Source organism: Erpetoichthys calabaricus, chromosome 11 (genome assembly GCF_900747795.2).
Source record: "Erpetoichthys calabaricus chromosome 11, fErpCal1.3, whole genome shotgun sequence".
Classification (NCBI taxonomy): domain Eukaryota; kingdom Metazoa; phylum Chordata; class Cladistia; order Polypteriformes; family Polypteridae; genus Erpetoichthys; species Erpetoichthys calabaricus.
Window position 1 is genome coordinate 87,137,006 of NC_041404.2, and position 25,084 is coordinate 87,162,089.

Below are 25,084 nucleotides of genomic sequence, written 5' to 3' on the forward strand. Positions count from 1 at the left end.
TAATATGTCATGGACCATTGTTTGACAAAGCCCTCTGATAGTTTTCTTACAAGTTATGAAGGTTTTCAAATATATATTTTTATTAATGTGTGTTACTGACAGCTTCAAAAGGATGGAATTAAAAATGGAACTGGGGATTAACCAGTTTTGGGATGGAGGATCTTGTTAAACAAGTTGGGAAAATTTGTGCATTTTAAATTCATTGCCTTATAATATTTAAAATATTCCTATTTTGAACAAAAATGATGCTTTTTTGGTGGATTGATTATGTGGTGTAAAAAAGACAGCACAAGATGTAATGTGATTTTTATAGCTGAGATCATCCAAGAGCTGTGTTGTGATATCTCATTTAAAGAATGGAAGTAAAGAAAGATTTTTTTTTTTTATCCAGAAGGTTGTGTGTTTCTCTTTTGTGTATTGCAAAGGTGATATAATACCTGGAAAGGTAAAATAATATCTGCAAATTTCATGGGCAGCACATCTGTTAGTGAATTATTTCATATTTATTTTGGAATTGGTAAGGGAAGAATACGTAACTAAGTGGACTGCCCAGTGCTTAACTTCTATCACTCTCTTACCCTTTCTGCTTTTTACCCATAATCTGCAGCTTCTGGTCTTCTACCTTCTCTTTTCCTTTGCCCCATGTAATTTCATTTTCCATTTTCAGACTTCATTTTTAGATTTTTTCTTTTATTTGCATCTTCTCTGCTATTTCTAAGATTTTACCCTGTGCAGTGCTACTTATGGGTATTTTGGCCTTTATGTTCTTCATGTATAGTTAACAAGCTTTGGCGTAAATTAATTAAATGTGATTTTTAAAATAGAATTCATCCTTCAGTCCTTTACCCTGTGGCTACCTTTCACTGCCTTCTGTTTATTCTGCCTGTTTTTATTGCATCTCATTTTTAATGTTGACCTATGTAAATGATACGGTGTAAAATGTTCCTTAGAAATGCAGAACTGTCATGCATGTTGTGCTGTTGAGTTAAATGCATACAGCAGCTGTCTTAGCAGAGATGGGCAACCAATTCCTGCTGAACACAAGCATTTGTTAAAGTGCTACAAATGAGTTAGAGAAAGAGCAGCATAAACGATTGGGATAGGATTTGCTTTTGACAGAAGTAACACATCGTCAATAGGAAAATAAAATAAATATAGGAATAAGTGAAACAGAGAGTGGATTAGATACAATCTGAACAGAAATGCTGATGAAAAAGACAGAACATAAGTATAATCCGTCTCAACATTAAATAAGCATTCATAAACCATCTGTTTATTAAATAATAATACTACTACTAATAATAATAACTGAACTCAAAGAATACAGACCTTGGGTTAGGGTTAGGGTTAGAAAAATGCACACAAGGCTAATTTTTAGTTGATTTTCCCTCCTTCCACTTCCAGCACCATCTTCTAATGCCCAGTCTCCACTAAGAATAAGAGTTATTTAGTTTGATTAATTAATTATTTGTTTTGCCTTTGGCCATGTCAGTAATTAATTAAATAATCTGAGAATGCTTCTACTTTATTTTCCTTACCTTTCTCTGTAGAAGACAGTAGAATTATATCAGGAAAACTGAGACACACTCGTTTTCAGAAAGAAAATAATACAATTTATTGACACAAGGATTATAGAAATACAGTAATCCCTCGCTATATTGCGCTTCGCCTTTCGCGGCTTCACTCCATCGCGGATTTTATATGTAAGCATATTTAAATATATATCGCGGATTTTTCGCTGCTTCGCGGGTTTCTGCGGACAATGGGTCTTTTAATTTCTGGTACATGCTTCCTTAGTTGGTTTGCCCAGTTGATTTCATACAAGGGACACTATTGGCAGATGGCTGAGAAGCTACCCAGCTTACTTTTCTCTTTCTCTTGCGCTGACTTTCTCTGATCCTGACGTAGGGGGATTGAGCAGGGGGGCTGTTCGCACACCTAGACGATACGGACGCTCGTCTAAAAATGCTGAAAGATTATCTTCACGTTGCTATCTTTTGTGCAGCTGCTTCCTGAAACGACATGCTGCACAGTGCTTCGCATACTTAAAAGCTCGAAGGGCACGAATTGATTTTTGTTTGTCTCTCTCTCTCTCTCTCCCTGCTCCTGATGGAGGGGGTGTGAGCTGCCGCCTTCAACAGCTTTGTGCCGCGGTGCTTCGCATACTTAAAAGCCAAACAGCCCTATTGATTTGTTTGCTCTTTTCTCTATCTCTGTGACAGTCACTGCTCCTGACACGCACTCCTTTGAAGAGGAAGATATGTTTGCATTCTTTTAATTGTGAGACGGAACTGTCATCTCTGTCTTGTCATGGAGCACAGTTTAAACTTTTGAAAAAGAGACAAATGTTTGTTTGCAGTGTTTGAATAACGTTTCTGTCTCTCTACAACCTCCTGTGTTTCTGCGCAAATCTGTGACCCAAGCATGACAATATAAAAATAGCCATATAAACATATGGTTTCTACTTCGCGGATTTTCTTATTTCGCGGGTGGCTCTGGAACGCAACCCCCGCGATGGAGGAGGGATTACTGTATGTTAACTGCTTATGTATATTGATATTGACATATAAGACAGGACAAAGACAAACATATAACATAGAATAGGCTAGCTGTTTACATGTTACTTAGAGTTCTAATTGATCATGGCACAAATAAATAGTTTTACGATGCCAAGTCTTTTAAAGGTAAGGTCCGATGTTGTGTTGAATTCTTTGCCTTGTGGTGATCTGTATTCAAGTGGAAGGTTCTTCTTGCATTGGAGTGCACTCTTTCTCTTTGTTGTGTGATCTTTTGTCGGTGATGTTCTGTGCAATTCTCAGTTAAGCTCTTTGCTGTGTCATCTACAACTTCTTAGGGAAAAGCATTACTCTTTATGACACCAGAGTTTACATACTGAACTTCCTTTCTTGAAGTAATGTCTGCTTCTCAGTCTTCAGACTGGACTCAGTAGCTTGGCTTGGCAGAGTGGATGTCAGCGTTCTGGTCCAGAAAGAGAGACTGGCTCATCAGCTTCTTAGTTTCAGAGAGAAGTGGATTTCAGAGATTATCAGTCATTTTGCAGAGTGCTCCTAGACAGTTTCCTTCCTGTTGGGTGCAACTAGTTTTTGAAGGAATGTGACTGGATTAAAGTCACTCCACATTAGAAAAGCTGCCATTTATTGAATAATAGCCCTTTGTTCTTTGGTGTCTATTTGTTACTTTCTGGCTTGAAAGGGTCTGCAGAGAAGCCTCTGGAAAGACGTCAGTTTAACTCTAATTTACACCTTTGTCCTGGTGCAAACTGGTTTGCAAGTGGGAATTTGGTTTAGATGGATATCTGACACCCTTTTAAATCTGCTGTCTTAATAGGCTTTGTGTGGCACTAAAGTCTACCAGAATGGCCAACGCCCTTTTTGTCCTACATCACCAACACCAAACTTACTACATCAATAACTACTACCACTACTACTTGTGAATTTCCCCCTGGGATTAATAAAGTATCTATCTATCTATCTATCTATCTATCTATCTATCTATCTATCTATCTATCTATCTATCTATCTATCTATCTATCTATCTATCTATCTATCTATCTATCTATCTATCTATCTATCTATCTATCTATCTATCTATCTATCTATCTACTTCATTATTCAGTACAAGACATATCACCTCTATAACTTTCTATGGACAACTTTGTTTTTGTTGAGTGAAACTTCAGTTTGATTCTAGCAATGAAGTGCACGTGATTTTAACAATTAAATTAGCTGAACTAGCAAACTGATTAGGTATAATTAACCAGCCATAAAAAATATGAGAATCTTTACTTGAACAAAAATATGGCACAACCAATATGTAGCACAGTGAAAACTGCCAAAAGATACTTGGAAAAAATAATGTATGAAAAATGCCGATGACTTAGTTGTTTCACCATTCACCAATAAATAATGAAAATGGCCCATAACACCATAACAGTATTGAATGCTGCTTTGTGCTTATCTCCTACTTATATGCAGTTACCTGCTTAACAACTCTATCTTGTATTTTACAAAATTTTCACAATTTTGTAAAAACTGTTGGTTGCTTTACCTGAGCCAATAGATAAGAGAGAGTTTATTGAAATCTCGACATAAAGACGACCATGTTTAATTTTATGTGAATAAGAATTCTTCCCCAACACGAGAAATGAAACCACTAATAAAGCCTTTTTGTCTTCATAAGCTTTGAAATATCCTTCGACTTTTTTTTGGCATACTTGGGGGCTTTGCCCCCTGGTCGCTTTGCTCGCCCACCCCCTTCCCCCAGGGCGTGCTACACGCCAGCCACTTCACGTCTTTGCCTCTCACGTTGTGAAGAGGGGGTGAATGTACGCTAAGGAGATCCGGTCGCTCCTCCGAAACCCTCTCTTAAACGGTGATACAATGGGAAACAAATACATTTTTTTACCTCCTCTGTGCTCGATCAGCTGGCTTGCTGCTGCTTGTGTCGTGCTGCGTGATCTGTATGTCTCGCAGTGTCTTCAAACATTTAAAAGCCAGTACAGCAGCTGTCCTCCTTGTCTCGCGGGATATTAAAGCATCTCTGAGAAAATCATGTCTTGACCCAAGATTTTTTTATATAATAGAGAGATATATATAGCCCTCTAGTGCACCTGTTGTTAATTTCATTAACACTAAAGCAGCTGAAACTGATTAACAACCCCCTCTGCTACTTAACTGACCAGATCAATAGCCCAGAAGTTTCATTGACTTGATGCTGTACTCTTATTAAAAAGTGTTCCTTTAATTTTTTTGAGCAGTATATATATATATATATATATATATATATATATATATATATATATACATATATATATATATATATATATATATATATATATATATATATATTAAATATATTAAATATAAATATATTTTATATATTTTATATATATAAAATTCTTTTCGCGTTTGAAACGGAAATTACGTATGACCATAGAGGAACAGGAAAAACATTCTTAATAAGTCTGATTCTTGCCGAGAGAGAGCGAATGGTGACATAGCTCTGGCTGTAGCGTCATCAGGAATCGCTTCTAAATTATTTGATGGAGGCTGTACTGCACATTCAGCATTGCAATTACCATTAAACCTCGCTCATGACGAAAATCCAATTTGCAACATACGCAAGGGCTATGGAAAGGCAAAAGTCTTGCAACATTCAAAAATAATAGTTTGGGATGAGTGCACCATGGCACATAAAAGCGCTTATGAAGCCTTGAACCGAACAATGCAAGATCTCAGAGATCCTACCAAAATAATGGGAGGTACTGTCGTTTTACTCGCAGGAGATTTTCATCAAACATTACCAGTTATTCCACGAGGGACACCAGCAGATGAACTCAGCGCATGTTTAAAATCCATGCTTCTCCCACGGTCAGTTATATGTCGCGTGTTCTCGGATAGGTACACCAAAAAATGTATACATTTATGCACGTAATGGGCAAACAAAAAATGTAGTATACTCGAAAGCACTGCAGTAGTACTCAATGTATCTTTACTTCTTAAATGTTAATGTTTTACTGTTTAATAATTTATACGCTTCTTATATGTTCTAAATTCTTTTATCAAAATACCAGTAACGGCGCACTGCACGAATACGCTTGACTTGAGCATTCATAGTATTCATCCTCTTTCTCTGTACGTTTAGCATTCGTTTGCTCAGAGGTTGATGTGCTTGCTGCTTCCTGAGCAGCTCTTCTTTACTCCACCCTAGCGGCCCGCTGCTTCTCTTTCATCGGCATCTTTTCGCGTTAAAACTGATTAAGTTAGTTTTTGTGTTGCAATTACTTAGTATGTTTTCTTTAATCTTTCACTTAATCTGGCATTTAAATCTTCAATCTGCCTCAAGAATGATTAGCGAAGGTGGTAGGGAATGAGAACGGCGCCGTACGCATCCGGCTCACGGCCGCCATGCTGTGTGCTGCCGAGAGTTGATTCTAAAATAAAATAAAATAAAAATAAAAAGAGTAATAAAATCATCACCCAGAAAGCGGATAGTGGACATCACGTAGTATATGTGTACCAAATTTCAAGTCAATAGGTGAAACGGTTTACGAGCTACAGGTGATTTAAAATCCTGGACAAACGAACAGCCACAGTAGCATATTATAGAAGAAGATTTTACTGTTTAATAATTTATATTTATATGCAATGTGCTTCTTATATATTACTTCATATTCTCATATGATAATGATGTTAATAATGTTGTTTATATTGATTTCTATGTTATTGTAAATGCTCTTTATTTGTTGAAAAATAAAATTGGCAATTAACAAACTTATTTTATAAATACTACATTTTATTTTTTTCCCTTGCACTCAGTGAGTGAAGCCACTGGGTAATCAGCTAGTATATATATATAATTTTTACACCATTTTTGACTATATAATGTGCAGGAATTATACCCTTATAATAAACAGTAAACCAATAGAAGAGTTCAGCAAAAATGATCAGAAGGACCCCCTAAAGAGACAGAAAGGATCAAAGATGCTTCTTTTCATAAAAGTTTGAAAAAATGGGGATCAGTAGTATATGTATGTGGAGTTTTGATTTATGGTATTTTGAGGTTTCTGATCACGGATATGATAATATTTTTGATATTTAACTCTTCACCAGAGTTCCTATACCACTTAGAGCCTCTCACAGATATGTGATTTTTGATCCTTTACTATTGACCTAGACCTCTATTGACATCTATCAGAGGGCAAAAAATTACAAGTTTATTTTACATTTACATTTATTTGCTTAGCAGACACTTTCTTTTTAAAAATGTTTTTATCGATTTTATTGAAATCACACAACATTCCATACAAATAGATCAATTTTACAAGAATAGGATTGAAAACAAATCAACCCCCACCTCTGAGAAAGAGAGCATGGGCAGCAGAATAAAACTTAAACCTAGTAAAAATAAGCAAATTGATAAATTAATAAGTGAATATAGATAAATGGAGATGAAAAAGAAAAAAAAGAGAATAGGGACAGAATCTGCTTCCTCGGTGCTTTAAAAGCTTATTCTAAAATGTTATTGATTAGATCCTGCCAGGTTTGGAAAAATTTCTGCACAGATCCTCTAAGTGAGAATTTTAGACACTTTTATCCAAAGCGACTTACAAAAGAGGTAAACAATCGAGTAACAGTCTTGGGCCTGTTGTTTGTTCAGCAAGTGTAATAGGACGGGTAACAGAAGTTTATTGCCATAAGTGAAAAGTTATAATAACTCATACATTTACAATCAATAAAGCAATTACACTTAAATAGCTTAGAGTTTAAAGTATCACAGTGCAAAGTTTTTTTTTCTTTTTAATTAGACATATTCGTAAAACAGATGGGTCTTTGATTGCTTCTTGAATGCATTGAGGGAGTCAGCAGTACGGATGGTGGTGGGCAGCCTGCTCCACCAAAGTTTCTTATACAGTCAGGAAAATTTAAACATTTAAATTGATCTACACATTTTAATACTTTTATATATTTAACCCAAGTGTTCTTGTTTATTATGTACAGTACTTCCACCTCATGAAGTATACGATGAAGTTTCTTATGAACACCCAAATTAGAACGGCTTACGCTAATTCAGACTTTTTTCCAAGATATTTGTGTACTGTATATTGTATTATATGAGGTAACCACCATGTTGTAATGCTATGTGGGTGACATAATGTGTTCTGTTAGGTTGCTCTATGAAAATAAGTGTGTGCTCTTTAAACCAAGATAATCTGAGCATTGAATCATGGTGTGTTATCCTGCTGGAAGTAGCCATCAGACGATGGGTACACTGTGGTCATAAAGGGATGGACATGGTCAGAAACAATATTTATGTAGGCTATGAAATTTAAACAATGCTCAGTTGGTACTAAGGGGCCCAAAGTGTGCAAAGAAAATATTCCCCACACCATTACACCACCACCACCAGCCTGAACCATTAATACAAAGCAGGATGGGTCCATGCTTTCATGATGTTAACGCCAAATTCTGCCCCTACCATTTGAATGTTGCAGCAGAAATTCAGACTCATTAGACCAGGAAATTTTTTTCCAATCTTAATTGTCCAATTTTGGTGAGCCCGAGCGAACGGAAAACTCAGTTTCCTGTTCTTAGCTGACAGGAGTGGTACCCAGTGTGGTCTCCTGCCGCTATAGCCCATCAGGTTCAAGGTTCGACATGTTGTGCATTCAGAGATGCTCTTCTGCATACCTCATTTATAACAAGTGGTTATTTGAGTTACTTTTGCCTTTCTATCAGCTTGAACCATTCTGGCAATTCTCCTCTGACCTCTGGCATCAACAAGGCATTTTCACCCATAGAGCTGCCACTCACTGGATATTTTCCCATTTTTCGACCATTCTCTGTAAACCCTAGAGATTGTTGTGTGTGATAATCCCAGTAGATTAGCAGTTTCTGAAATACTCAGACCAGCATGTCTGGGACCAACAGCCATGCCACATTCAAAGTCATTTGAATCACTTTTCTTCCCCATCCTGATGCTCGGTTTGAACTTCAGTTGCTGCCATGTGATTGGCTGATTAGGTATTTGAGTTAACAAGCAGTTGAACAAGAGTACCTAATGAAGTGGCCAGGAAGTGTATATATTCTTGGCCACCATGTGACAGGGCATCAGAGCAAACCTTACTCGGGTCACAACAAATTTTCTTTAAACAGCTTGGTGTAGTAAAGTGGAAGGTGTTATACGATATACTTCTTGATGGCATTATCTTGCTTTGGTGCTATGGCTACAGTTTTTTCACAGACAAAGAATATATTTTTTACAGGTTAACAATATAAAAAATATTATATCCGTATATCCATTTCATTTCACTGTTTCTTAAACAATGCTTTACCATTTTACAGTTGTTTACCTTTGCTATTTAACAGTTTTCTTCTGTAAAATTAACAGCCAGTTTTATAATTAGCAAATTTAATGAGGAAGTTGCTAGTTGAGCAGAGATTAAAAGTAACAGAACAAATGTGTAAAAATAATGAACATATATCATCGACAGAAAAAGGAAAATGATTGAAAAAAACAAAGAAAGAAGGCTTCTCTGGAAAATATTAACTGAAGGCATAGGGCATATTTTTTCATAAAATAATAAATTCTACTCCACCTTCCTCTGTGCCTAAAATTCAAATCAGAAACAAATGTAAACCGATGGGGTGACAAAGTACAGGAAAAAAACCAAAACACTGCTTTTAAAAGCAAAATATGGAAGGAAGTGTTATATATGCATAGCCTTGCCAAAGTTCAGTGTTTCATGCTTTTGCATCACGCTTTTTCAAACAGATAGTGCGTCAAGTAAAGAGTTGTTGCATATATAAAGATTTCTTCATTTTTGAAACATTCTGCAAACACTGCGTACAGTGAACATTGGAGCCGTCCCGGAATGAAGGTGCACTGGCAGCACAGAAGGCTTCAATTCCTTGTTGTGCGGTAGGGTAGTGCTAAAGTGTAGAAACGGCAAGTTTATATGTGAGTTTGCTGACTGATTCAACTTAAAATGGCAATGTCAATTGCTTTCATGAGAGTCATATCATCTGCGGCCACAGTAGTTTTTTCACGATATTAGGATTACCGGCATGTTCCACAAATTGCTCCCTGATAAATTTGTCATGTAACTCACTGAACTGACAAATGCTGACTAAACCCAACATGTCAGCCTCAAACTGACTGGCTACTGATATCATCGGATAATGACACTTTGAGGTGTACAGAAATCAGATGCCAGGAGGCTTACTGATGTGGAATATCCAGCCGCAGTTCTGAGAGTTTTAAAGATGTGTTACTCTTTGGTGTCTAGGCAGTCTATAAGCATGACTGTTTTATAACTTCATTCACCTCGTCCAGACTGTCAGCTGTTAAAAATGTTCCAAAAGAGTCTGGACAACGTCGCCTTCCACTCTGACTGCATCAACAACCATCCACTCAGTGAGCTCCACAGCCCCCACCTCCAAAACTTGTACTTTGGAGTTGGATGGTGCGTTTCTTCCTCTGCTGTTGGACACTGGGGCAGCGGTATCTCTACTTAATTTGGCCACTGTCAAACAGTTTTTCGCTCACCATGACTCTCACTGGGAACACGCTCCCTGCCTGTATGCTATGGCCAAAAGTACTTGCCTAACTTCATATTTCATGTTACCCACCATGCTGCCAAATTGTTAGGCTTGGACTTATTTACAACTCCTCGACAGTGATGAGTCAGTCATCCTTACTGTTGGCTCACTATGGCTTTTTCACAGGTTTGGTAACCACCAGCATCTGTTTGATCTTCCATGCGTCCTGTCGTTCAACCTCTACATCAAGTTTATCTTGCTCTCCAGGAGGGAGTGGCCCTATGAAATACACAGCCTATTGGGGGTGGACATCATTTAACCAGTTAATGCTCTGCTGTGGGAATCAGACCTTGTAATAGCCAAAAAAAGACAGCCAATTTGAATCTGTGCATTAACTTCAGAGCTGTGAGCAAAGCAGTAATACCAGGTGTGGCTAGCAGCTGGGAGCGGAACCCAGCCGGGATGCCTGGAAGGACCGGAAGAGGGACTATGCCTCTTCCGGACCATGAGAGGGCAACCACCCTGGATGATATGGGGCCTGTGGTCACTGCCAGGGGGCGCCCAGATGCCTGAAGAGCCCTGGCCCTTAGCACTTCCGTCACACCCGGAAGTACTGGGGGGATGAAGACCAGGGACACCCGGGGTGCTTCCGGGTGCGCAGCCGGTACTTCCGCCACACCAGGAAGAGCCGGCAAAAGCTAATCAGGAGGCACCTGGAGCACGTCCGGGTGGAGATAAAAGGGGCCGCCTCCCTCCATTCGATGGCTGGAGTCGGGTGGAAGAGGACAGAGCTTGGAGGAGAGGAGTGGAGGTGGTCGGAAGAGTACAGGCATTGTGAGAGGCCAGGACTTTGGGGTGATTGGTGCTGCGGCACTGGGTTGTGTGTGGTTCACTGTATTGTAAATAGTGTAAATAAACGTGTGTTGGGTGATAAAATCATGTCTACCTGTCTATGTCTGGGCTGTTTCCCACACAGGTAAATGCCCACTTCCAACCACAGAGGAGCTCACCACTCAGTTCTATGGCACTAAGGTATTTTCCAAATTAAGCCTTTGCTGGGGTACCTGCAGATTCCTTTCTATCCTGAAAGCAGAGGTTTGACTGCCTTTGTCACCCTGGGGTGGTCATCTATCCAGATGACATTGTTGTACATGGCCCAACCCCAGCAGCCCATGATGAACACCTCCTCAGAATGTTCAAAGTATTATCTACTCATCACCTCACACCAAATTATGATAAATGTGTTTTCTCAGTGTCATCCATTGAGTTTTTAGGATTGTGTCTGACAGCCAGTGGCCTCTCTCCACTCCAATCTCATGTGGGAGCAATCCATTGAATCCACGAGCCCAAAAAAGCAGCCCAGGTGGCTTCACTTCTTGGAATGACCTCCTGCTATCTTTGATTTCTACCACAGTACTATACCACCACAGACTCACCAAATCACCTACTGAAGAAGGACATTCCTTGGTCTTGGACTCCTGCCATCTCAGAGGCTGTCCGTCTCCTGAATGTACAGCTCACATCTCCACCTGTCCTAGCTCATTTTGACATCTCCTGCCCAACCTTTGTTATGTGTGATATTTCCATTGTAGCACTAGGAATAGTGCCATCCCAGCAACAGAAAGGTACTGACTTCTTACAGGAACTTCAACAAGCTTCTGAATATGACCTTGTCTCCTCCCAGCTACAGGCTTTCATTTGTACATCTTGGCCCTTAGAGATCTAGGAGGAGCTGTCTCCATACTACAGAATATGGGCTGAGCTGTCCTGTTGGAATGAATTTTGTGCAGCCTGTGGACTTGTATAGTCATTCCTAGCTGCCCCTGTTAACACATCCTGACCATGGCTCCTGAAGCCCATTTGGTCATTGTGTGGGTTAAAATGTGCTGCAATAATCTGGTCTGGTGGCCTGGGATAGACAAGGATATTGAACATCTTGTTTGTGACTACACTGCATGCCTTGTCAGTAGGAAGACTGATTCTCCCATTCCACCCCCTCCACAGCCTACAGTGTGGTCAGATAGGCTTTAGGAGGACCTGCAGCTGGATATTTTTGGGGAGTTCCATGGAGTTCAACACCACCAGCACTTTCTTATTATCACAGACTTGTAGCTGCCATGTTGGATGGGGATGTCACTACTCGATCGCGTATATGCAGTTTCACGCATATGTACCGTCACACTTCCCATTCTGCTTCTTGCATGCCTGATGCCATTACTTCCTCTGTACTCCATCTGGATTAGCAACCTACATACATTAAAAAAATTTGAATATTTTTATTGAAGGGATACATTAGCTGACCATAATGAGAATTTTATGAAAATATTTGGCTGTTTTGCATAGGTTTGTTGTATGTTGTGTCTTTACTATTGTATTCAGCATGTTATACTCTTTGCTATGTGGTGTAGGTCAGTTGCTGACCCCCTGCATCACAAGTTCTGCTCATACTCTGAAGTTCAAACACAGAGTGCTGGTATGGAGTACTGCAGTAGCACAAACCAATCTTTGAGTACATACAGTGAATCCGGAAAGTATTCACAGCACATCACTTTTTCATGGCAAAAGCTGTGAATACTTATGTACATGTGATTTCTCAGTTTTTTTTATTTTTAATAAATTTGCAAAAACCTCAAGTAAACTTTTTTCACATTGTCATTATGGGGTGTTGTGTGTAGAATTCTGAGGAAAAAAATGAATTTAATCCATTTTGGAATAAGGCTGTAACATAACAAAATGTGGAAATATGTGATGCGCTGTGAATACTTTCCGGATGCACTGTATGCTGGGTCCATATAAGGGAAGTTGACGCAGGCCAAATTCATGTATAATTAGCCACCTCCAGAGTGTGCTTCATAACTAAGCCTTTAAATCAGCTTCTTGATTCGGTGGACCTCTCATGAAGTGATGTTACCAGCCCAGCACAGCACTGGCCATCACAGAGTTGTAGAAGATGTGAATGTTGTCACCTCACACATTAAAGTCTCCTAAGGGCCTACTCTGCCCTTTCGAGACCAGTCAAACCAGTCATTAATGTGGACCTCCAAGTACTTGTATCTGTTACACAGTGTGAGGGGAGGGGAGGGGGCAGAGGATTCCATGAATGTAACGTGACCTGAGACATCATTTTATATAAGATGGTTGTGAAGTTAAATCAATGTATGACATTGTTGAAAAAAAAGGTAAAACCTTGAACGAAAACTTAGGTTTTGAGCTCTCTTCTAGTTGTGACTTCAGCTTTGTTTCTTGACTAAGAGATTTGTAAATGTTTTAAAAACTGATGATTGTTCTTTTGAATTGTCTTGGTGTAAGCATAAGTTTCATATGTCACTGTGCTCTGTGCAGATCTATCTTATAAAATCTGCTTTGTTCTGCTCACATGCACAGCTGACACATAGCCAAATTAAGCACAAGGGCTCACATAGAACTGCCAGGCAAGCAGATGGATTAGAACAAATGGAAAGCATGCAGTCAGACTGTGAGATGCTGTAACAGTGTGCTATTTCTATCTGATAAGTAAGCATGGAATTGTATCCTCATTTAAGCACCGTTGCCTTGTTTGGAATTGCATGTTCACCTAAGGGGGACCTGCACGCAGAGAAAACAGTATAAAGCCTTGGAACATTGCCAAACACACCTTTGAAGCCAACAAATGGATGGGAGATACCGTCATCTGTTCTTGAAAATGCCTTCCACTGCACCGACAAAACAGACAGACTCTATGCCTCGGGCCCCCACTCCCGGACAGAGTTTTGTCATTGGCTTCATTCGTCTGATATGCAGCCTAAGCCGACATTAAACAAAGCTACGTTATTTCTCCTGCATGATTTCTTACTGCTGCATCACTAGGGAGGGGTATCGCCTTTTATGTTTTATCTATATAGATTCAGTTTAAGTAACACGCCGCAATTACAAAAGAACTCATTCCCAGTCAGCTAGCGCTCTCTGCTGGACACACTTTCCTATAAATAACTTTCCTTCAGTAATATCTCTTTACTCCGTGCCACTTGATTGAATAAAAATCATCCAGCAGGGCTTTGAAGAAATCGCAATGATCATGATAGATGTATGCAAAACTAATTAGAACAAAAAACCCAAAAAGCAGAAGTTCTCCAAGATGATGCCACTTACTGATAATAAACACAAAAATTTGTATTGCTGTATGTAAGGTGATTTGCGTAATCATCAATATTTAACTGGATGATGTAAACTTTAGTGGCCGCTAAGATAGATGACTTTCAGAACTAAAGAATATAGCTGTAATGTCAGAGCTTTGGCAGAAAAGTGGGGCAGGTAACAAAATTCAGGAACCACTAAGCAAAAAAGAAACTTTAACTGTCTGTCAAGCATAAATCAATAAAAAATGTCTGATGAATTATAACACTTTTTATCTAACACCAGGAACCAGAAGAAAATAGAACCAGAGTGATGTGTTGGTTTCTGTGCATGTATTCATTACAAACAATGCATCATATAAGCTGGCACTAAATATGGTAAAAAATCACAGGCAAGGTCAGAGCCAAAAGATCAAAATGAAGTATTTTCAGAAACCAAACCACAAAACCAAAATTGAAGTCAAGAAGTCAAAAGAGTTTCAAAGCCAGAAAATCCTGCCACTAGCCTGGGTATCTTCCCACTAAGTAGTAGTCAATACTAGAATTTTCTTTACTATGTACAGCCTTCTCTGTTGTTAACAATAGCTTACCTATCTAATAATATGTGTCCCTTTTTTGGTAATGAATTGTAAAAAATAGTTCACAAAAGAAAAAATCAAGAAATGGGATGCTGGTGTCTAGTCTTTCTCGACTGGCATCAGATTATTGTGATACCCTCTGACACCATCATCATCTGACGAATTGCAGCAATGTAGATTTAAACGTTAATGAAACTGAGAACTTCACAACCACCCACTGGCCAGCAAAATCTGTTGGATATGAAGTGCTGTGACCCCAAGGGGGCACCCCAAGCCACAGACACAGTAAAGCAACATACAGTATGTTGAGCGAATAAAATAAAGAATTTTTATTCCTTTCTGAAGCACCTCTCCAACTCTCCTTCAAATAACAAGCCACAAATACAATTATAAACAGAATAAACCAATGAATGTTTCCTCGTTCCATCCTCCAGCTGAGTGTTGCCCACTTCCCCTTGACTCTGACTCCAAGAGCTATGGAAGTGGGCTCCTTTTAAGAAGAACCTGGGAGCACTTCTGGTAACGTAACTTGGCCAGTTGGAAGCACTTCAAGCACTACAAGAAAGCTGGGGAAATCCTCATCTCTAATGCACCCCCGTACTTCTGGACTCCAACTCCCATGCAGCCCTTTGGGTATCCAGATTGGGACCCTACATGAGGGACACTGACACCTAGAATGATGGAGGATGAATTGCCCTCCTGCTTATTCCTGATGTCTTTGACCATCCCAAACAGGATGGGAATCATAAGGGATTCGCCTCTGTCCTGGGCGAGACATCCACTTGTCCTCTGGGGCATCTTTACTGCTTAAATTGAAACAGCTGCACCTCAGGTTTAGAATCAAACGGCTTTGAAGTAAAAAAAGGACGAGCCATAATATCACAGACAGAACATGCAGACTGCACATACTGCACACCTCGGACACAAGACTCTGTGACAGTCTGGTAGCAGCAGTAACCACAATGTGGGTGTTTGCTGGAAACTGACAGCCTGGCAACCAAGTGAAAAAACAATTTCCTACACCCCTTTTGTTTCCACTCCAAGACTCTACACATCTTTGAAAGAAGGGCCTCACGCTGCTGCCATAGGACTTCCTTGTTTTTTTTTCTTCACATTTGGCACCATTAGGTAGTGGCAGGTGGTCAAAATGGTGCTCAGCAACGTCATGTCTTGTTATTCTTGTGTTCTTGATACTGAACTGCTTTCTTGTTTGGAGTAATGTGGCTTACCTTTAAAGGAGCAAATGGTACTGGACTTTTCATACCTCTTTCCTGCCTTTCTCTGCGTATGCCTTGACTGGGAAAAGCTCAAACTGGAAAGAAAAAAAAAACAATCCTCATTTCAATGCCAAGAATATTGGCTCAAGCTCCCAATCCGCATTGCTAAACTGGAAAGTTCGAGTTGCACATGGGAACACACACAACTGAGGGTAAACTGAGAACACTGCAGGGCCAATTGGTCCAGCTCCTTATCAAGAAACTTGGTACATAGTCAGTTTCACCTGCGACAAAAAGTAATATTTTCCAAGATATGAAATCACATTGAGTGTTTGAGGGGAAATTGAAATAACCTGCTTAAGTAGACAAAGTCAATAGTAGTACAGATGAAAAGCGTATTGTTATGCTTTTGCTAGGGTCCCCCCCAGTTTTGGTTCAAATTCCCCTTTTATGCATGTTTTGATCATTTTCCATTCTTTTGTTTATGTTAATATTGTTGCTCATTTAGTTTCTATGTGTCTATGTATCTTTTACTATGTTCAATGTATTTTGGGTGTAGCCACCTCACCATTGCCATCATGAGGTTGCACTTAGATCTGTAATTCCTGAGGAAAACCAACAGTCTCTGATGGCTCATTGAATGCGCTTGTGCTGTTGGTGAGCTCTTGTATATACTAGCTGACTTATGCAGAATTCAAGTGCTATGGCACCCATCCATCTACTGTCTGTAATGTCAAACTACACAACACAACAATTTCTCACAGCTTGGTTTAGATCTGAAAATATGCAAAAAATGTATTTCTATTTTCAAAAATTCAATATATATTTTTGTGTCTGGCTTTATGGCGGTCTCATGAGGGGGCCCTTTGAATCCAGAGGCCCCATGCCTCACAGCGGTTGCATGGATCTCCTTTACTGGTGCTTAGCATCCTTAACTTTAAAGTCAAATCTAGATAACAACAACAATATTTATTTCTGTAGCACATTTTCATACTAAGAATGTAGCTCAAAGTGCTTTGCAAGATATCAAAGAGAAAGTTACAAGAAAAGAAAAAACAAACAAAATTAAATATGAATATTAATGAATAAGTAACAAAGAAAATTAAATAAATACAATAAATCAATACATTGTTATAAAACATAGACATATAACTTAACTTATAGAAGTATAGTGTCCTTAAGTACAATATAATACCATATTTTAAGTCTCTAAAGATGAGTCCGGTGATAAAGTCAGATGGCTGGGAGGACAGAAAAAACAAAAAAAAACTCCAGCTAAGCTGGAGAAAAAAAACAAAATCTGCAGGGGTTTCCAAGGTCAAACGACCACCCAACCTCCCGTGGGCATTCTACCTAACGTAAATGTGCTTAAGTTGTTCCTAATTGTTTCCATAATTCATCCGAGAGGATTCAAGGCAGATGGTCTCATGGACAAATGGGACACCCACTTTGTTTCCAGCATCACAGGTGGCTGCACAGGGCCTCGGTCACGTGGTGGTGGCATAGAAGAACCTGAAAGAAAGTAAAGATTAGTAAAGATTAGAAATCCCTGAAGAGTTTAATAATCCTGTGCCTTATATAGCCTATTAGGAGTACAATCAAAATTTAGCTACGAAAGAGCCAAATTAAAAAAGGGGAATTTAGTAGTTTCACAGCATTAGCCTCATGTATCTCTGCTGGTAAACTATTCCAGATTTTTAGTGCATAACAGCAAATGGCCACATCATCACATACAGTATAAAAGATTGGCTCTTAAAATTATAACTGGACCGCCATTGAAAGACTTACCTGCCATTGGAATTTAGGGGGACAAGCACTCTAAATATAGGAAGGGACAATATTATTTAAGGCTTTGTACGACATTAGTAGTATTTAAAATGACAATTAGTAGTATGTTAGATGCCAAATTCTGGTCCTGCTATAATAATGTCTGGCCTTTTGGTGTAAGCAGTGTGACCAGATCTGTCACACAGATATGTGGATGTTGTATGTAAAGCGCTCAAGATTTGATAACATAGAAATCTCAATAAATGATTGGCACACTGGGATTTTCTCCACTAGAATGTAAATGAATGAGCTGTAATGTGTCCTTTACGGCCCCTAACTGTGACTAGTAAAGTGGAAATTTCTGTCATTCTGTTGTAGGTGTCTGCAAACAACATCACTTTGTCAACTGGGTCAATTCCGACTATATCGACAGGCACTACAACAACTGCGACAATTCCAACTAAAATGACAGGCACTACAACAACTGCATCTACAACTAGTACTACAGCATCTACAACCAAAATTGTACCAGAGAGTAAGTTACTGTTTCCACACTAGGAACTAAGACAGTCTCCTGGCTGAGCATCACATTAAGTGTGCCTTTTGCTTCTTTGAGCAATCCAGTCAGAATGGCTTACAAGTAAGAATGGAAGCAGAGCTCCTGAAGAAATGTGACGTGCAAAGCTAAAGTCAGGTGCAGCTTATGAGGAGATTAGCTGATGTCAAAATGTTTCTACTTTAGAGAAGCTTTGTGAAAGAATTTTTACTTTGTCGAGATTGGAGTTTGTGATAAGGTTGCAGGATTCAGTTTACTGGTCCTTTCATGCTCAAAATTGGATGTTGTTTTACGAGATGAAGATTCATTTTCACTTTATTTTTTCTTTACTATACATTTTCTCACAGTTAGAAACCTTACAGTTCTTGCACAGAGTACCAGTGAGCTGAATGTCAGCTGGTCTTCCTACCCCCAAAACTGCACCTTCTGGGTGATGTACAACTTAACAGAAACCAACTCAACAACTCCACATCAACTGCTTCAGAATCTGACAGCGGGCCACATCTATAATGTATCTGTTTGGGCTGAGTACAATGGAGAAAAGTCTGCAGTAGAGACTCAGGCTAATCAAACGTGTGAGTAAATCCATGGAATTGCTTCATTTTAGCAGTGAATTGTCTTATTTGTTTCAGAACATTAGATGAAAGTTTTTATAATTTTGCAGGAGTAAAAATAAAGTCATAAAATATGAAATGTTCCAAAAGAATGGTTTTGTCTGTGAGGTTGAAAGCTGAAGTCAAGGACAACAGAGAGAATGCAGTTTCACAGTGGAGAAGATAATGTTAGATATTTTTACAGAGGACAAGCTGAAGAAGGTCAGCATCAGTAGAAAGAAAAAAAAATAAGTTATGCGTTTAAAAACAAAATGTTCCCTTAATCAACATGTCTGAAAAAGACTCAAATTATAACACCAAAATAGGGAGCAATACTTTAAGCACAAGTAGCCATGTCCTATTTGGAATTCTTCATTTCTTAACAGACATGCTGGTCAAAGGAAAGTAATGCTCCTGTGCAGGGTCTATAATATCACAGCATGCCGCAGATGCCATCCTGCCTTAGTGAGATATGTGGCAGAGCTGGCACTGTGATCATAATTCTTATTCTCTTTCTCTTCACAGTTATGGACTGCAAGAATTATAAGTGGTTGGTAAATACCACAGAAATCTTGGTGAACATCACAGAGCCATTTCTGTGTGTAGAAGCTAAACGTGACAATGAGGCTTATAACCAGAGTGGTAAAAACATTCATTTTCAAAATTTGTCTCCTGGATGTGAATATAATATTTCTATTATCAGCGAATTTGGTTTTACACTTTGCACAACAACTGTGTACCTGGGTAAGTACAATAATGTACTTTTCACTCCATGCACTTTTCTTGTTCTGCTCCTCCAGATCTTGCAATGTTCCATGTATAAATAAAAAAACTCGAAATGCAAAAAGTATGAAGTACAGTATTTATAGATTAATGTCTGTGAATGTTTAAAGTTGAGGCAAACAGTCAAACCTATCATTCTAAGTGGTTATGGAAAGCACCTATCAGAGTCAGTACCACTGCAGTTACCTCTTGTCAAGATGATAAGAAATACGTGTTTCAAATTTATTAACCGAGTTTGAAATCCACTTTAACTTGTTGTGGTGTTTACAAGCAGTTCAGTGCTCAAGGCTGCACTAGATGTTTTTTGAATTCAGGATTTACTATTTTTTTTCCTGGGTATTTTCCTTTATTTTAATGAGTTGTTTTAGCAATTAACAACTGACTACAAGATTGGACTTCCTTAATACCTCCATTCTCATTAAATGAATGTGAATTTGGATGGGAGTTAAAATGATCTCAAAATGTGTATGAAGTAGACAGATAGCCGGAACATAACCAAGGGTTCAACCTCTGCAATAAAAGCATCCGGTATACTTGAATGGCTATGGGCTTGTCTGAATTGTTCCTGTGTACAATCTATGACATCACTCTTGTCAATTGTAACATTAACGTGAAGGGCTAAAGACCAGCTTCCTAATTTTTGCTTTCAATGGCTCTTTAAAAGATCCTGTGTATTGTTTTAATGAGAAACAGCTTTTCTAGGTCCAATTGATTATTTTCTTCCCACCACATAGTTTTTGCTGTATTCTTGATAACATGTTCTTTCCAAGTTCCTCATGATACTGCATTCTTCCTTTGGCTGGTACCACCGTTTTGCCATGCATTCAGTTCTCAGGCTTTTTCATTTTATAGTGGAATTTTCTCCACAAAAAGTCTTATAAAAATACATCTAAAAATTGAGTTACAGTATGTTAAATAAATGTTGATTGCGTTTTCTTCAAGATAATGGTAATACATGATCCAAACACTTTTTAGGAAAAGAGTCTGCAGAGAACAGGTGAGTAACAGGTTAGTAACATTAGAAAAGCAGATCAAGAAACAGAAGTATGAAATTACAAGACATATGGCTATGACAGCAAGGCTTTAAAGATGAACTTTACAAACACATTTATTTTACATAGCACCTTTAAAAATGGGGGGCCATGGGGCGGGGGGCACAATGGTAGCACTGCTGCCTCACAGTCAGGAGACCAGGGTTCATGTCCCTGGTCTTCCCGTGTGGAGTTTGCATCCTCTCCCCATTTCTGCGTGGGTTTCTTCTTTCCTGCCACTGTCCAAAGACATGCAGGTTAGGTGGACTGGCAATACTAAATGGGCCCTGGTGTGTGTGTGTCTGTGTGTACCCTGTGATGGATTGGTGCCCTGCAGGGCTGGATTAACCAGGGGCTTGCACAGCCTTTTTGCTAAAATAAACCATTCACTTTTATAAAGACCTGTCTCGGCCCTATTGGTTCCTAGTCAGGGTATTTTGACGATGTATCCCCCTCTAGTGGGGCAAGCTAGGAATTGTTTTTGGCAGCTGTGCTCTCTGAACTCAAGCAAGATCAAGACACCCCCCTCTCGCTCCCCACCTCTTTGATTCATGCCAGAATCAAGGTTTCCCAGTAAACCATATGTCAGAACTGAGGGGTTGTTGTGACAAAGAGTGTCTAAACAGGCGAGTGCTTTCTTTCTCATCCCCGTCCACTCTCCAATGAGAACTTTGCACAGGATATCTCTCTGTCTCAGGTCCAGTCTGAGAACATTATAGTGTTTTTATTTCAGTAGACATTTTTAGTGCGCTATCAGTTTTAATTTCAGTTGTAAAAATTGCCAGACTAATGCAGAAGAATATACAATAAGGAACAAAGTCAAATGTTAACCATTATTAATAACTAATGTGGATTGGTCAAAGGACTCTTGAAGATGTCAAGGAAGTGTTGGAGTGCTACCAGGGTCGTCCCTTTTAATCCTAACTCAGATATTATTAAAAATAGTCAGGAGCTCAATGATGCAAAATGAAAAGAAAATGACAGAAATAAGCAGAAGTCTTCACGACACTGAACAGTTAACTGCTTGGCAGAGAAGGTCATTCTCAGGAGCTCTGTTCTGGTCCTGATTGAGACGACTCCCTCCATGGCATCCGGTCTTACATAGTGCTCTGACTGGAAGAAGTGGAGTCATTTGCCCTCTCTGGGCGTCTTCTGTGCCCCCTCTCGCCTTGGGATGGTACTGTTTACCTCAGATAAACCCAAAAGGTGATCCTCTGATATGCGTATGTGACACTAGGTACCTTACCTGTCAAAGACAGGTAATAGAATAAATGTAAGAATATTTGATATTTGATATCTCCTGTTTTATGTGTAACCTCAGTGTTCCTCCAACACCTTTTCTCAGTATCTTCAGTGTGTACACTAGAGGGAAACCCTGTATCCAATGTTATCTGTATTCTTGTGAATACTTCCCATATTTGAAGGCAAGTCTTAGTGGTTCTCCTACATCTTTTATCAGTATCTTTGTGTATGGGTCAGCTTTCTTTGCCTGGAGCTTCCTGTTTTGATTACATTTGCCTGAGCAACCATAGTGAAACTGACCAATCAGACTAAAGCCAAACTGGCCAATCAGATTGCTTGCAGGGATCGAACACACATATGCGCACACATAGACATTAGTGTACAGTGTTGCTGTATTGCTCTGTAGATAAAATAAACATATTTAACATTTCATTTTAGTTTTTACTAATAATAATCAAAAGTAGAAATCTTTTGTTTTGGACAGAGTTGTCAATGATCAGGAACCTTCATCCTTCCTAAAAAAATAAACACAGGAACATTTCAAATCGCACTACTATTCTTACATTTTAAAAATAATTCATAAAAAGCATTTGTCTTGCTCATGGAAAAAAACTATCAGTAATCAATTGTTAAAATCCCAAAATTCTGTGTTAGCGATGTGGGATTGAATGAACATCACTTTTAGTTGTTTGTGCTTAATAAGAGCTTAATACTTACCAATTTAAGGCCATACAAATTGTGATATTTTGAATAACATTTTGACAATAACAAAAAGGTTGAGAGCCCCTGGCCTAGAGATATCACATAACATTTGATCAGATGTGTGTCAAGAGTAGAGTGTAGGTCTACTATTTTATAAAATCAGGTATTGCGACTACTATTAGCAGAAAGCAAGAAACCAAGATCACGCTCTGCTTTGCAGCATTCGGTTCATTTTAGTGGGGTGACCTAACCAGGTAGTATAACATTCTGAGGGGCTTTGGCTTTGGAAAATTTGTGAACCACTGGCTTTAAAAAGATCATTACTTGAGCTTGATTGAATAACAAGATGCATTTCTTCCCGAGAAAAGACAGGAAGTGTACAGAATGTATGTGTAACTGCGTTTTCCCAAAGTTTCCAAAATTCAGCAGCTCCAACTCAAAAAAATGGGATTCAACAAAAGCCCGACGCGCAGAAATGATTCCACAGACAAAATATCTTCGTTTTTAAAAGTTTAGTTAAGTTTCAAAATAAAACAGTTCACACAAAAAAGAAAATTAAAATAGCAAAAAAGGGAAAAATTATAATAAGAAAAAATTTAGTTCTAAGCTTATTCTTGTTACATCTTAAATCGTTACTAGTCACTTATAATTTCTGAACCATTTCAAAGCGGTCAGAAAACTGTATGCTTATCCCATCTCTGAGTAGAAAATGGGTCTTTCAAGTCCCTGTTTACTGGGACCTGTTCTAAACACAACTGAGCTTATTAACTCACAGTTTCTCAGTTACAGTAAGAATATTCTATATCTTGCTAACTTATGGGGGGAAAAGACTATACCATTGTCTATGACTATAGAAGATATTATATTCTATTCAAATAAAGCAAACATTAATATGAGTTTAACTCAAAACTTTAACTTTCTAAAATTGGCTCTTACAGTATGAGTCTGAACCGTCAGCGTCTCCACACTATTAGACATTTTCTTCCTCACAGGTCTTTCTCAAACAAGCATAAGGCTTTAGTGGTGAAGACAAAGATGAGGGCTCTGTTCCATAAGTCTTGAAAGAGAGAAGCAGTCATTTTTCTGCTTCACTCTGCGCTGTCTGTGCAACGCGGCCACAGAGAGCTTAAACAACTCGGCACATCCACATAAAAACGACAAGGGTGAGCTTTCTTGAAGGCTTTTACTGGATGTACCTCATTGTAAACTGAAATATATACAAAAGAAACATACAGGTATATACAGTTGTACAACCAAAGACAATAAAGAATGATTTACAAAGCAATACATAGCTGATATAGCTGAGTATACATTAAACAATAACGCTTTAAAAGACACTTACAAGGCGAGTGATTTCCACGGTTGGATCAAAACAAAGAGAAGTGCGTAGACAGAGGTTCAAATTGCTGCATACCACAACTAAGCAGAACCAGGGGTTTATATACCTTAAAGATACAATTCGGACACAACTGAAACAAGAGATAAAGGGGTGCCTACAGTACGTGAAACACATGGGGTGGATTTGTATTTAAATGTTTATTAGGGGACCTGCATGCTTTACGTGAGTTTCATAGACATTTATGACACCACTGTGAGTGTGGGACATGACTGACAGGTGTGTTAATAAATGACAAGACAAAGGGGGAGCACAGTTCAACAAATAACAGTAACAGCTAACAACATGTGGGGAGAACAGTCATGAAAAGCAAAATCATTCCAAAACAAAAGTCAGGAGGGATTTGACGGAAAAAAAAAGAGCAACCTATACTTAGCTTTAAACAATGTACATTTTTTTACCCGTAAGGCAAATATATCAGTATAATTTTATAATCTACTCTATATATATAAAATCCTAAGCCTAAAAGTACAACGATATTGTGCAGCGATTTTATGTGACTTTTTTGTCACGCTTTAAATCGGGCTTATTTTAAAACCTACATATATATGTTTGGTATCATTCTTTTCAGAATTTATTGAATTTTAATGTGATGTTGTTAGATTTTCAGATGCTTATTCCACTTTTAAATCCTAAACTAAAATATCATGAAAGTTGTGGGGCGACATACTAGGCCACAACTGGGGGTTGGGCGCCAAAGGCTCCAGGGGGCTTGTACCATATCTTTAAATACAATTGCTTTCTCTAACAAAGCGGCTCAGCTGTGGGATAGATGGGTCCCAACACCCACCCCCGGATTTGGGGAGTGATGGCAGTGGGCAGAGCCTCCTAGTACTGTATATTATTATTATTATCATCAACATTTCAATATCACTGTCATTAGATTAAAGCTAATCTGGTAAAACAGACTGACAAGGGGAAGGTAGGACACATCCAACAATCATAATATGGCAAAAGCGTAATAGACAACGTCCATCATAAAAGTAAGTTACACAAGTGCCTGCCCCATTGTGTAACATGAACACAATGTTCATTAATCAGAATTA

General features: G+C 38.7%; 1 protein-coding gene across 5 annotated transcripts in view; it reads left to right on the forward strand.

The window, feature by feature from the left end:
* Positions 1–25,084, forward strand: part of LOC114660684 (receptor-type tyrosine-protein phosphatase H-like) — a 125,658-nt gene that overhangs the window by 22,730 nt on the left and 77,844 nt on the right. For all 5 annotated transcript variants that reach the window (XM_028813540.2, XM_051933866.1, XM_051933868.1 and 2 more), the window contains exons 2-4: positions 18,114–18,270; positions 18,639–18,866; positions 19,410–19,628. In XM_028813540.2, the coding sequence (XP_028669373.2) occupies positions 18,114–18,270; positions 18,639–18,866; positions 19,410–19,628 (604 nt within the window). The remainder of the gene's footprint in view (positions 1–18,113; positions 18,271–18,638; positions 18,867–19,409; positions 19,629–25,084) is intronic.